The sequence below is a fragment of the Morus notabilis genome, unplaced genomic scaffold (genome assembly GCF_000414095.1).
Source record: "Morus notabilis unplaced genomic scaffold, ASM41409v2 Scaffold570, whole genome shotgun sequence".
Taxonomy (NCBI): Eukaryota; Viridiplantae; Streptophyta; class Magnoliopsida; order Rosales; family Moraceae; genus Morus; species Morus notabilis.
Genome location: NW_010358717.1, coordinates 317,114 through 332,580, shown reverse-complemented (window position 1 = coordinate 332,580; position 15,467 = coordinate 317,114). Strand labels below are relative to the sequence as shown.

General features: G+C 34.7%; 2 protein-coding genes across 2 annotated transcripts; one reads left to right on the top strand and one right to left on the bottom strand.

The window, feature by feature from the left end:
• The first annotated feature begins 3,451 nt into the window (after positions 1–3,451).
• Positions 3,452–6,287, top strand: LOC21403069 (G-type lectin S-receptor-like serine/threonine-protein kinase At5g35370). The gene has a single exon (XM_010093057.2). The coding sequence runs from the start codon at positions 3,458–3,460 to the stop codon at positions 6,047–6,049; it is 2,592 nt and encodes an 863-aa protein (XP_010091359.1). The 5' UTR covers positions 3,452–3,457; the 3' UTR covers positions 6,050–6,287.
• A 4,381-nt stretch (positions 6,288–10,668) lies between these two features.
• On the bottom strand, positions 10,669–13,002 carry LOC21403067 (flavonol synthase/flavanone 3-hydroxylase). Its single transcript, XM_010093055.1, has 3 exons — positions 12,545–13,002; positions 11,666–11,993; positions 10,669–10,881 (listed from the first exon to the last, which is right to left on the bottom strand). Exons 1-3 carry the CDS (start codon positions 13,000–13,002, stop codon positions 10,669–10,671), a joined length of 999 nt encoding a protein of 332 aa, XP_010091357.1.
• Between the last annotated feature and the right edge of the window lie 2,465 nt (positions 13,003–15,467).

The following is a 15,467-nucleotide window of genomic DNA, read 5'->3' as shown; positions in this document are numbered from 1 at the left end:
TGCAATTTAATATTAGTTTATATATTTTAATCTTTTAAATTAAAACTAATTAAATGATAGAGTTTTTAAAAATGATATTTTTAATAAGTCAAGTATTTAAAAAAATAGAATTTATAATTTTTTAACTTTTTTAAAATGCAATTGCGGCAAATCACGAGTCAAATCGGAATAATGACGATAAAAAGTAAAAATAAATAAGAAGGAAACAAATAATTACAAATAATACAAAATAAATATTCTTTGTATGACTTGACTTGTGTATGTAAGACAAAATAAATATTTTTTATTAGAGAACACATTATAAAAATATAATTTGAGTTATGAAAAAAATATACTCAAGTCGCATTCCCAAAATCATGAATTTATTAAACAGATTTGACAGCTTCAGCATTAATAAAAACCTCATCAAATTAACATTATTCAAGTTGTCCTGTACAAGGGCGAGCATAACGGGTTTGAAAACAACTTTCTTCGAACAATTAATGTTAATCGTTTGTTGTAATCGTTTTGGGACCATTGATATTAATCTGGTCCCCTCTGGTTTAATGAAGATCATTTGTATAAAAAAATAATAATTAATGTTAATATCACGTTCATCAAATTTTAAAGTCTAGCTCGACTTAAATACAATAAATGTGAAACCAACTACAACTATTATTTTTTTTTTTGTAACTAATTACACACGACAATATGTTTATCCGATTGTAATAAAGTAATCATTAAGGATCTTTCTGTTGATAACAGGCACAAAAGGCACCTTACACTCCGATCTCAAGAAATATATTAAGGATTAGATACCAAGTAATGATTTAATTAGTTAGACATGAAATCAGAATATAAAAGATCTTATTTCAACAGAGAATATATCTATTGTCAGTGACAGTAGTGGCACACCAATGAATCACTATTATTCGTAAATTTATTGTCATCTATTTATCACCACGAGATAAAAATATATCTCTTATTGATATGTCCGTTTATTATGCGAGTTCTAATTGAGACATATAATTAAAAAGTAATTAATATAAAAGCAAAAGATAAAAATATTAAATTTGAATTTTCATAAATTTATTGTCATCTATTTATTACAAAATTAAAATTATGTCTCTTATCGATATGTCCTTCTATTACGCGAGTTTTAAGTGAGAAATATAATTAAAAAGCAATTAATATAAAAAGGAAAAGATAAAAATATTAAATTTGAATTTTTTTTTTTTGTGAGTGAAAATTAGCAAAACATGTTTTTAGTTGTAACTCGAATTGAGACGAATATGAACACAAACTCGAAGGACATGAGCTTAACTGCCACTCACACATGACTCAAACTCTCCTTCTTCTCTCAACCAAATCCTTCCTTTTACTCAAACTCAAGCCAGATTTCCCGCCATTTCTCTCTAACCCCAAACCAAACCCATCACCAATTCAATTTATTCGCTTCTACACTTCTCCAAATCCAACCCCTCTCTGTCCATCTCGCCCCAACTCAGTCTCCTTCCGAGTCCACTCACTCCCTCCCCGCCACTCTCCGACCTCTCCCCAATTCACCCAAAGCCTCATCCTCTTCGCCGTCTCCTCCCTCCTTCTCGTCCTCCGTCTCTTCTCCGCTGTTCTTCTGCCCAATTTCCCCGCCCGGTGGCGGGGCCTCGTGGCGGCCTCCGAAGAAGCCGAGGCCCGGACGAGCGGTTCCTCTCGCACGTGTGGGAAGCCATTGTCGCGTACGAGGACAGGCGGTTCTTAGCGCATTTTGGGGTCGACCCGGTTGGGATTGCCCGGGCTTCGGTGTTGTTTTCGGCTCGCGGCGGTGGCAGTCGTTGTTGGTGGGTTCAACGCCGACCAAGTGTTTGATTAGTTTACTCAATGAAAAATGGGTTTTGTGTGTATTGATTATTGAGAAAACTTGGGAATGCCAAGGATCAGTCAAAAGTACAAAAAAGTGATATAAAATCCTAACACTAAAAAAGTCGTGACGTAATTCTTAACTTGATGTGGAGTTTGTGGCATGCCACCTAATTTTCTGTTGATTATATACACACACACACACACACACACACACACACACACATTTGGCAGAGTGGGCGGTTGTTTATCTTTGAATATGTATTGGTTTCTCAAACTTGTATAATTGTATTGATTCAAGTTATATTAGTGGGTGTATTAGAAGAGCATAGGGAACTAATTGTTTGACGATTTTAATTTTATTCCACAAAGGGGTTTTGTATGTATTTCTTTTTTGGCAAGGTGAGCTGTTGTTGTTACTTCTTCTTGTTGTTGTTTCTTTGGGCGTGTTTGGAACTCGTTTTAAAATGATTTTGTTTTTGTATGAAAATGAAAACGTTTTCAATCTCAGACAGAAATTATTTTTAAAAATGCATTTGGTAGTTTTATCAAGAGATTATTTTCAATATAAAAATACTTATTAATGTTTCTCTCTCTCTGCTCGAGGGAGGAAAAAACGAAAACAAAAAATGAAAAACGACTAAAAGTCATTTTTCATTTCTTTATCATTTTACAATAAATTAAAAAATCGTTTTCATTTCTGTTTTTTATCTTTATTGCGCCAAACGTCGTTTTAGAAACGTTTTCATTTTTTCTTTCTCGAAAAATGTGAAAAACAAAATTATTTTTTTTCTTTCTTCTTCTTCTGAATATTATAACAATTATATGCAGGAAATAATTGTTTGACTATTTTACTTTTTTGAGTTTTGTATGTATTTCTTTTTTATTGGCAAATTGAGATGTTGTTTTTTCTTCTGAATATTGTAATAATATAAAAAAAATGTACATATATTTTTTCTGAATTTGTGTACAAGTTGTAACTTTGTGATAATGGGCATATATATATGTATTTATATATCTATATGTATGTATGTATATATATATCTATATACATGTATAATATTTTAAGAGAGATGGTGAGATCATTGAGAATAAAATAATTGAAGAACAGGTGCATGAAAGTGGACAAGAATGGTCTCAGAACTAAACTAACACGTTGTGTGATCACGCTGGCACCGAAATCTCTATATTTTATATAATACCTCTTATTCTACTATGGTAGGAAATAAAATAATGAGAGATTGAAACTTGGAATATTGAATGTGCTCACAACGTTTTGGAGAAAGTGAGTCCATATAGGGACAAAGGCTTAGGCCATAACTGCATGAGTAGACTTTCTTAGGTGTGACCCGGCACTGCAATTTTTATACTTTACATCCCCAGCTGATGTTAGCACGAAATTAACGATTACGTCTACCTTGTCAACCGTTTTACATCAAGTTCATTGAAGAGAGAGAGAGAAAAAGTCAACCCCATTGCAAAAATTGAGTAGTAGAGACAAGAATGAAATGGAAAGAACCAGAGTGGACAATTTCCATTCCTCTCCAATACACCTTCTTCATCAAGCCTCCTTTTTCTTTTTTTTTTCCCTCTCTCTATCTTCATCCCATAGTACCTCTGCATGGGATCCTTCATACTCTTTCCTTTTATCTTCTTTTGCTTTTCTCTGGTCTCTAGCTATACTTACTTGGAGTCCGTACATCCAAAATTCACTGCTTCACACCTTTTGTTCATTGATAATGCTGGTGCCTTCTTGGCCTCCCGGAATGGGACGTTCAAAGCTGCTATTTCAAATCCCGGCGCCCAACAGCACAACTTCTACTTGTGTGTCATTCACGCGGCATCCAACACCATCATCTGGTCTGCTAACCGTGATGCTCCGATCTCAAGTTCGGGTGAAATGACTCTTACAGTTAAGGGAATTAGCATTACTGATGAGGATGGCAATCAAAAATGGTCAACTCCATCATTAGGGTCTTCAGTTTCTGCATTACTGCTGACTGAAATGGGCAATCTTGTACTGCTCGATCAATCTAATGGCAGTCTGTGGGAAAGTTTTGACCATCCGACGGACACGATTGTGACTGGACAACGCTTGCCTGCCGGGACATATCTGTATGCTGCTGTATCAGATAATGATATCTCAACTGGTGATTATAATCTTGCAATTACTGCTTCTGATGCAATATTGCAATGGCATGGACAGACATACTGGAAGTTGTCAATGGATACCAAGGCTTATACAAATTCAAATTATCTAGTGGAATATATGGCAATAAACAGAACAGGTGTTTTTCTGTTTGGCCGTAGTGGATCAGTAGTTGTGATTCAGGTGATTTTGTCTTCGTCAGATTTCCGAATTGCGAGGCTTGGTGCGTCTGGCCAATTTACTGTCAGTAGCTTGTCTGGTATCAACTTGAAGCAGGAATTTGTGGGGCCAAATGATGGCTGTCGAATTCCTTTTGTTTGTGAAACAGTTGGGCTGTGTACTGCAGGTTCTGGATCAACTAATCCATTATGTTCATGTCCACTGAGCTTCCACGGAATCACACAGAATAGCAGTGGTTGTGAACCAAGTGATAGATCTTATTCTTTGCCCGTTGCTTGTAACTTGACCAATCAAGACGTTCAACCGAATTCATCCTCTGTTTTGTATCTGAGACTTGGCTATGGTATGGATTATTTTTCCAACGTTTTCTCCCAGCCTATTTTTGGCGTTGATTTGTCTAATTGTCAAGATCTCTGCACGGGTAACTGTTCTTGTTTGGGTGTTTTCTATGAAAATTCATCTAGTTCTTGTTTTCTGCTCGAAAACGAGTTGGGGTCCATTATTTCAAGCAATACGGACCTGTTGGGTTACGTTAAAGTTCTTTCAAATTCTACCCAATCAAACACCATGAGTAACAACGGAGACAAAGGACGGAAGCTTCCTGTAGTTGCTCTTGTGCTTTTACCTTTCACTGCCTTCTTTCTTTTGGCAGCTCTAGGTTTCGTCTTGTGGGTAAGATGGAGATCCAAGGCAAGAGAGATAAAATTAGGCAATACAAGATCATTTTCTTCAGGAGATCTGGATGCCTTCTACATCCCTGGGCTACCTAAAAGGTTTGACTATGAAGAGCTTGAGGAGGCTACTGATAACTTTAAGACCCAGATTGGCTCAGGTGGATTTGGCTCTGTTTACAAGGGAACACTACCAGACAAAACTGTTGTGGCAGTAAAGAAGATAACTAATTTAGGTGTTCAAGGGAAAAAAGATTTTTGCACCGAGATTGCTGTTATTGGTAATATTCATCATGCGAATTTGGTCAGGTTGAAAGGATATTGTGCTCAAGGAAGACAGCGGCTGTTGGTTTATGAATATATGAGCCGTGGCTCACTGGACCGAACCCTTTTTGGAAGTGGACCGGTGTTAGAATGGCAAGAGAGGCTTGATATAGCCCTTGGGACAGCGCGTGGGCTTGCATACTTGCACAGTGGCTGTGAACAAAAAATAATTCATTGTGACATCAAGCCTGAGAACATTCTCTTGCAGGATCAATTTCACGCAAAAATCTCCGATTTTGGGCTCTCAAAACTTCTAAGCCCTGAGCAGTCCAGTCTCTTCACAACAATGAGAGGCACACGTGGTTATCTTGCGCCAGAGTGGCTTACTAATGCTGCAATCTCAGAGAAAACTGATGTCTACAGTTTTGGAATGGTTCTGCTTGAACTTGTAAGTGGAAGGAAAAACTGTTCAATGCGTTCACAAAGCCGTAGTGCGAATGAAAGTAGCAGTAGTGGTGCTGTCTCATCATTGTTCTCCACTTCAGGGCTCATTTATTTTCCTCTGTTTGCACTGGAGATGCACGAGCAACAAAGGTACTTGGAGCTCGTTGATCCAAGGCTCGAGGGGCGGGTGACAAGTGAAGAGGTGGAAAAATTAGTGCGGATAGCTCTGTGTTGCGTTCACGAGGACCCGGCACTGAGGCCTAATATGGTTGCTGTTGTTGGCATGTTGGAAGGTGGGATGCCTGTAGGTCATCCAAGATTGGAGTCTTTAAATTTCTTGCGCTTTTATGGCCGTCGGTTCACTGAGGCGTCTATGATAGCGGAGGCAGCTGAGAAAAATGATACAGAGCTGTATCCACTAAAAGCTTCTTCCCCGAGCACAGCAAGTGAATCACATGCTTATTTTTCTTATGTCTCCTCACAACAGATCTCAGGACCTAGATAATGTTTAGTAATTGAGCAGTTTTTGTATAGTTTATTGCGAATGGCCATTAAATGTATGTAATTTCGAATTTCAACTTGTTTACTGCTTGTATTGGCATTATAATTCTCACATTTAAGCTACACAGACTATAGATCTCACCATGAAGTTCAAGGTGGGTGGGTTGGACGGCTTTAATTTATTTGGCTCATGTAAACTGTTTCTTTTACGAAAATTACCCTACCTATTATAGGTAGCTTTTATAAGAACTTTTTTTTCTTCCTTCTCTTCTTCTTCTTTTTACCGGGTGCCTATAACGCCTGCAGCTGGGTGTTTGTTGTTCCGATGCTAATTTCTGAGATCCTTCTTCCCAACCTGTCTGAGATTATTTACAATGAATGGCTTATGCTTTGTTTTCAATTTATTATTTTGTGTTGATCTTGGCACTTGGTTCTTTTCGGCATCTCCTCTATTCATTTCCTTTGATTTCTTACTGTTATAAATCCCTCTTTGCAGCTTGTTAAAAATACTTTCCTTAAGAATGAAAGAACACTTCCAAGAAAAATGGTTGAGATGGTTCTGTCAGTAGCATTGGAGAGGACAATATCGAAAAGGAGAATATTGAGCTGCTATGTAAATAAGGTCAAATACGAATACTTCCTGTTTATTATTTATTTTGCGACGCCTTGTTAACTTGATAGATTATGTTTTATAGCTTTTAGTGTTTACTTATAGATAATGTTTTCACCAGTGGCATCTGCTAGAATATCATATTTTTCCCGTCCTTTAGGAAATCTAATATTATAGCAGAAAACGTTTCATTATTATCATTATTGTTATTATTATTATTATTAGAAAACATACTATGTTTGAATTTGCAAATCAGTAAACTGGAATTGCTTGAACTGATATCTGCATTGCTGTTTACTGTCTGAAATATCCTTCAACCACTGAATGCTACGGATTGATGTTTATCTAGTTTGTAGAACAGAGATGAAAGCGCCATACATGCTTGGTTTATAGGTAGTTTGTAGAAACTAGAAAGCTAGTGTTTTGAATCTAATTGATTCAAAAATCTCTCTTATTTGATGAGTTAATTGTCACAGCGTCTTATGAGAACAAATGACGGGGAAAAAGAGTTGATGCTGTTTCTCACATCCACTGGTTTCTCTCCTGCTGATGTGAATTTTCAACCATTCAATATCTCAGCCTTTGAGAGCCAACCTAAACTTAGCCAGTGTATGTCAGGTTCAACTGAAAGGTTTAGAAATCAGCCAAAATTTTTTAGCTGATCTGGTTTAGTAATAACACGTGAGCAAATTGAAATAAGTCTAGCATGAGATGCTCAATTCATGCAGTCCTATTGCAAGTTCTGTTTAGTTTAAAAATGTCCGCGGCTCGCTATATCCGTGGAGAATGTTAGTAGTAGAGATAGAAAGAAAGATCTTATTGACACACCATGCTGCTTGTGCAGAAAAAATGTCCGGTTTAAGTTTGGTAATTTCTGCTCTTCCTACTTACTTGATTAAGATGATATTCTCGTTTGCAGTAATTGCAATTGGTGTAACAGATATCAGGATTCATTTTACAGATTTATTGGGGACATGGTATTTATGGCATTGAATCAGCATCAGATTTCTATTTTGGAAAGCCTCCATCTCTTCTAACTTTGGGGGAGTCTGCGCTGCTTGCCGGGATTATACCTGCTCCAGAACTTCGGTCACCGTTCAGGGATCCTACCAGGTCTTTTGGCGCTAATCTTCTTGATATATATTTACTATTTTATATCCTGTATATTAAGATTATTAAAAACATATACCTTGATTTCAGATGTTCTCAACATTGTATCCTTAGATTTCAATTTCACATCAAATTTGTATCGTATATCAGTCAAATGACATTCAAATGTGCAAATGTTGAGAACATCCAAAACACACGGTGTCCTATAATTAATGATTGCCAATATTGGAATTTTCTTTCTCAAAATCTACTGTTTTGCAGTGTTTATATCCTTGTAGTTCCTGAATTTGTATAGCTAGCTTCACAGTTTTGCTCTTTTTTTTCCTTTAAAACTCGTCTTACATATACCACCGATGAAAACATAATCATTGAAAACTCGTCATATATATATATATATATGTATGTATGTATATGTATAACTGAAAGACCAACTTATGCTTGTCTAACAGAGGGAAAACCTTCCAAGCCAGAGTATTGAAGAGGATGGTGGAAGTTGGCTTTCTTGACATTGAGACAGCACTTTCAGTTCTGAAACAACCTCTTTACTTGTTAATGGGCCAGCATCTGTTGATGGGCTTTTACTCTTGTCATCTTTCTTCAGAGGGGTATGTGCTTCTTTTCTTAATCAATGTTTGTTCCTTTGCTTTTTCCTTATTTATTTTGAAGCTCTAATAAGATGCGATTTTGATATATGTTTTTCATCTCTTGATTCTTCTGAATGAAAGCGTCCTACTTAGGTGACAACTCATAGGGCCTATTAATTTGCAGCCACAAGGAAATAAAATTCTGGACCTTTTATTTATTTATTTTCCCCGGTCCGTCACTAGAACTCAAATTGACATGAATTGTTGTATAACTCTGTATTTTACGTGAAAATCTTCGATTTAAACCATGTGATTCGAACCATTTTCAATTTACGTGAATTTTTTGTGAGAAAAAATACTGTAGCGAACCACGAATCATGATTCGAATCAGGGAACGAATCCCTCTACCAAACATCCTCTAAGAAATAATGTCACCACTGTAATGCAAATAACCTTGTAACTTTGTTCCATCTCTATGATTTTTCTGAGAACATCTCACCATCATGAAGTGGGCCCTGTAAGAATTAAGGCCACCACTACGACATCCATTTTCTGATAAGTACAAAATGTATTTTTTTTTAAGCATCGTATGCCACAAGTAAGTCTTTCAATTAGTCAAGGTACTACATAAGATCATGTAAGATAATATATGTCCCAAACTTATCACACGAATAAGAGATTGTACACTAGGTTGACAATTCACTGAGCCCGTTTAGTTCGCTGACTCGAATTTTTAATTCGAATTGAGATGTGACTTTATATGAAAGCTTTTTACTGTAACAAAAAAGTTAGATGTGATTGTTTCTGAGAACTTTTTACTGTAACAAAATTTAAATTCTAAACTCGAATCGATAAAATGAACGGAGCTAATTATCTTAGTCCAAAAAATGCAATCTTTGTATAACTGGGTAGGGATGTCCCCATTAGACCTTGGGAATGGGCCCCGCATGTGGGTCTCAACATGTGGGTTGGGTCTCATGGGGATAATGCTTATCGGGATATATAAGGATTTGGATCTAAAACTTAAATTGACTTATTCCATTGCTCCATGGGGTACCAACACCCACACGAGTTTTCTCGTCCCTAGTTTAACATTATCTCTTTCACTAGCTTCCTTTTTTGTCTTTACTTTTTTTTTTTTACCAATTTATTATGAATCAACCAATTGATGCTTTTAGATAATGGCCTTTAAAGCAGAGTTAACAATGTGATTTAAATAAATAATAATAATTTCCTATGTGAGAGATGCAAGTTGTTTTAGTCAAACTAATTCCTCACCCGCTCTATTTTGGGTCTAAACCCCCTGAATAATCAGAGTAAAAAACAAGAAAAAGAAAAAAAAAAGAAAATTCTTATGTGACTTTATGTAAGAGCTTTTAACTGTAATAAAAAAATTAGATGTGACTGTTTTTAAAAACTTTTAACTATAACGAAATTGAAATATAAAATTCGAATCGGTGAAATGAACGAGACAAAGATTTCAGAGATGGATATTAAAGTTGGTGTCTCGACTTTTTGTAATTTGTTGAGGGAGTTTTTTTTTTTTTTTTTGCAAAAGAAACAGATTCTGTTCTAAAGTCTCTTCTGTTTTGTTGGTTGCGTAGGAAGTTAGAGGGTCAAGAACGTTGAGTCAAGGAAGTAGAGACTTAGCACGCAACGGTGAATGGGATTGGGAAACAGAGAGCAAAATATGGGAAAACTTGTGAAGAGATGGAAAGATGGGCCATCATGATTCGGCTTAGAGCATCAAAATGTGGATGAATATTTTTGTTGTTCTTGTTATATAACTTCTAAGTTATGGGTTTTTCTTCTTAGCTTAGTCAACATATTTAGAGTTGTTATACTTATGGGACAAAATTTAAAATTTTCTATTGGCCTTTGAGCGAAATAACAATTTGCCGTGGCACTTCAAAACGTATGTTTTAGCTCCCACAAACTTTAGTGTCACATTTAAGCCACCCATCATTTTTTTTTTCAACTTATTGTTCAATTCTCGTTTCTTCTCTTTTCTTCGCTGTTATTATTATTATTCTTATTTTTTTATCAAGTCCTGCTTTAAGAATTTGTTAATACTTACGATTGTAAAATTTTACTGTCAATAAAAATAAATAGACTAGTAGAGAAAGTACACAAATATATGGGACCAAGCAAGCTTGATTGAAAAAAATATATTTGTAGGAGATTAACAAAATAAGTCGTGACGCACTCAGTTATTAGACATTATGAATTGTCTAAGACACACAACAAGACACGAAAGTGAAAAACAACTGAAACTAAGAAGTGTTCATAAAGATTTATTCAATTTAATATGAAACACCGTCACTGTGGGAGCTTGTTGAACTTGCGATATCGGAACTCGGCATATGTTTTGGTCGAAAACTTTGGCGGGTTCGTCTTGTCGACGAGATCCAGGAGAGGTCCGATCATCGTCTCGGGGGGCGGCGCACAGAACACCGCCCAAGACATGCGTGTGCTTTCCTTGTTCACCACGCTCCTGTGAAGAACGCTCTTGTATTTCCCATTGCTTAGGATCTGCATTTTGGTTTAATTCAATACTAAACATATATAAGAAAAATGTTATCAGCCGTTATATATTTCTATATAAGTAGTCTTTTCTAATATGATGAAGCTAGTGGCTGCTAGAGCTATTACCAAAATTTGTGCAATCAATTAATAATCAATCCTGGTAATTATTGCTTTCCATTTACTTTTAAAAAAAAATCCTGATAATTATCAGGTATGTGTTGTACCCGATATAATATAATTGTACATAAATGAGAAAATGTTAAAGAGACAACAAATTCGTTTGGAGATACCTAATTAATTGGTATAATTATGAATTTCTTAATCCCATCATATTATATTAGAATAAGCTACGCGCAATATATGTATGTATGTAGATTTGATGAAATATGACAAAAGCTTCACGTTTCAGAGTCTTGTTAAGGACGACCTATATATTTATTCTTGTAGAAAGGTGATCTCTCTATATATGTATAATATGCTAGATTATCCAAGAGGTTAAGTTATTAGATCTTGCTAGATTATCCAAGAGGTTAAACTTTTAGACTTAAATTGAAATCACATCAAAATTAAAAATTAAAAAAATTTGACAAATCCCAATAAAAATTTGAGTTTTAACAGTTTAAACCAATATCTTATTAATCATACAATGTTTTTATGTCCTATCAAAGAATTCTTTTAAATTAGTAAGAAGTAAAAGACCATAATCTTAAATTCGAACTTCCATAAATAACCAACTCCGATTGATTTCTTGAAATCATCCGAATTCATTAAAGAAAGGAAAAAAGAAAACCTCGATCTGATCACCGATGTGAGTGAATAGCGCATTTGGCAAGTAATCGACCGCCACCCAATGGCCGTCTTTCCAGAGTTGAAGGCCTGGAACATCGTTGGGGACAAGTACGGTGATAGCAGACATGTCAGTGTGAGGCTCAACTCCGAGAGCTAGCTCGGGTTGTGGGCACGGCGGATACATGTTTATCTTCATTTCTAACTCTATTTCATCTCCTCCCAAACTCCCCTTCAATGCCTTCCTTTCCAGGCTTAGTCCCTCCGAGAGCAGTTCAAGCACCTCCTCAGTCACTCTCAACACTTCCTTGTTGTATTCTTCAGTTACTTCTCTGCAGTGCCACATGATAGGTATAAAAAAAAAACTAGTTACATTCATGTGAATAATGTTATTACGGACCTGTTTATTTCGCCGATTCGAGTTTTGTTACAGTAAAAAATTCTCAGAAACAGTCACATCTAGCTTTTCACATAAAGTCACATCTCAACTCAAATTAAAAGCTCGAATCATCGAACTAAACGAACCCTACATGTCATAACATTCCCAAAGAATCCCTGTGCAATAACTGCATGTTGGGGGTACATAGCTTCATATTCAAACGTTTAAATAGATATAAAAACTACCCAATACAATAAAAAGAAAAGAAAAATTTTATATCAGAAATTTGAAAATGAAAAAATTGGGGGAAAACATAATTAAAAAATATTAAAAGAAAATCGTCAATAATCACTAAATCAAACGGCATGAAGTAGGATGAGATGTGACTTGAATTTAAAAGGGTAATTGTATATGTATAAAATATGAGTGTTTAAAAAAAAAGTAATAGAAAGTGAACACATTTTGAATATGGGGTTAAAAACACATTTAGTGAAAATTACCTACCTGTATGTAGGAGGATTTGCAGGCCAGAATTGGTAATTAACTTTAGATGGAGGAGCCATGACGTGAAAAAAATAGTCTATCCATTCAACCTTTTCGTCATGGTTCTTAGTCATCTTAGTCCCATAACCTTCAAACTTCCCATGAGATGGGTCATTCGAATAGGCCTCCTTTTCCTCTATAGGGAGCTCAAAAAATACTCGGCCGACCTCTTGAAGCCGTCGAATCAACTCGGGCGATATCCCGTGATCGGTAATAAGAAAGAAGCCCCACTCGGAGGCGGCCGCAGCCATCTCCTTAACCACAACATTGCGCGGCTGAGAGAGGGAGATGATGGGTGCGGTGACGCCCTCGACGGCTTTGGTGTTCTCGGGGCGTTCGTGGTCCGGTCGAACAAATTGTGCTGGGAGCTCTTTGAGCCCCGCAAAGGCCAAGGCTTGGATTCTCTCTCCCGTGACCATTTTCACTATATGGAATTATTAAGTGAGACTTTAGAAAATCTAGCTCAATATTGTTATGAAAATGCTTCTAGGGCTCTAGCCAGCTCCAATTAGTATAAATAGACATTGCCAATTCGTCTCCATCATCGCAATTCGCTTAGAATGTTTCGCCTGATCATCATCACCTACCAACATAAATTAATCAATGCCAACCATGTGCTGCACAATTGAGCTACCAATCAAATATATATATATTTTTTTATAAAACTTTAAATGTACCTTTCAAATTTCTTTTAAAAAAGGTAATAATTTGATGATTCCTGTATATACGTATCTTTTCGTTTATATATCATCAGAAAGCCTTCTCTCTAATTAAGAAAAATGTCATTCACGTTGCAGAAGTAGTTGCCACGTACATACACTACTAGCCTGAAGCTTCAACGCTTTATTCATTTTCAAGAATATATTTTTTAAGATAAAAAAAAAAAAATCATTTTGGGGCTTCGGCTAATCATAGTATTCTTGGCACACGAAACATCACATTTGGTATAGTTGTTTCAAAAATATTAAAAAGATCATCTATAGTTTTTCTCCAAGAAAAAGATACTCTATAGTTTTTTAAAATATCATTCCGATACTTTAAATCCATTTTGAACCACTAAATGCCTTATTTATCCTTTTAATTAATAAATCTGAATTTTCATTTAAATATTAAAAGAAAAAAAAAAAACTTAAGAAAGACGTTGTTTCATTGAGGAAGATGATGGCTTGGCCTCACTAGCGACATTGAATATGGGTTCTCTTGAAGCAGCCGCCACTGCCCCTAGGGTCTGTAATTTTTGACATGGCACGGGAACCCCATAGGAGATAAATGAATTTAGACCGTATGTTTATTATTCGAGTCATTAGTATAAATGAACGTTTAATTCATAGATTTAGAATTATAATTAAAAATTATTTTCATTTTACGTGTATTTTTTGTAAGAGAAAATACTATAACGAGTCACGAACTATGATTTGAACCATGACACGAACTATGATTCGAACCATGACACGAATCTCCTTTCTAAATGCACACTAAATTTCCACGAATCACAATACTTGTCCCCAACCATGCATTTTACTCTCTGTCTCTTTATTATGAAATCAACTCTCATATTTTCTTATTCATATTTTATTTCATGTTCTTTTAATAATATTATACCATGTCAATTAAAATGTCACGTTAATTAAATTTTATATCATATCAATTAAAAATTCATAATAATTAAAAGATTTTAATTGATATGACATATGATTTTATTGAGAGGACACAAAAAGAGAAAGAATAAGAGGACCGTATAGAGATATTTAGGCAATATGTCATGATTTTTAAAGTTAAATTGACTTTTGCTATGGATACTAAAACTATTACAAAATATACCACAATAACCTTATTTAAGTTTTGTGTATAGAGTAAAATTATACTTATGTTTTTGTGTATTTCATTTAGTATCTTTGGATTTTATAAAAGTGTTGTGATTTTTCATGTACATTTCTATAATTTTTATGAATTTTAAGTATTTTTAACTGTAATATTTTATGCAATAGTTTATATCGGCTGCCATATGTCAATCTAAATCTAACTGTAAAGTGCCTGGACATATAAGTTCTATCCTTTTATTATTCACATTTCTCAATTGAGCAACTTCAGGATCCTTTCAAAGAAGGAATATACACCCTTAGCAAAAAACAAAAAACGAAAAAACGAAAAAACAAAAAACAAAAAAAAAAGAATATACACGTTAATTCTTAAAAATTCTATGATATATCTCATGCTTCGAATTTTGTAGTATATAACAAATTTCATAAACTTGAGATAATAAATAGTATAACTGTTGTAGATAAATGGTAAATAGCAGATTCATAAATTATTTATTTTTCTCATTTTACTCTTAATTTTTAAGAACGAGGGCGAGGTTGAAGACGATAATTGAGGAATTTCTCTTAATAAAATTATAGGTGGGAGTTAACAAAAAGGGCAAATTTATCTGTTTTCTACAGATCGGGGTTGCTTTGAATGATTTAAAAAATTAGGGGGTATTTTCAAATAAGGCACATGATTTAAGGGCATTTATGAATTAAAAGTTTTGATAGAATGTTCAATCTTGAATGCATATCATCATAGACTAACAACACTACTCATTTTTAAGGAAAATTTTATTTTGGTACTATATGTTATATCAAAATATAAATTTAATATATTTATTTTCAATAATTTTATGTTGGTATCTTGACATTTTAAAAAATTCTTTTTTAATACCTCAAAACAGTTTTTTAAAACATAAAAAGATAAAATTACTTTTATTATTATTAAATGACTTTAAATTCATTAGCCAATTTCCTTACAATCCAACCCGAAGATGCCTTTATTATTTTGAACCACCCATGCTCTTTTTGATACGTCTTTATCATAAAGGAGGATAATTTTGTTTGGTAAACATGTG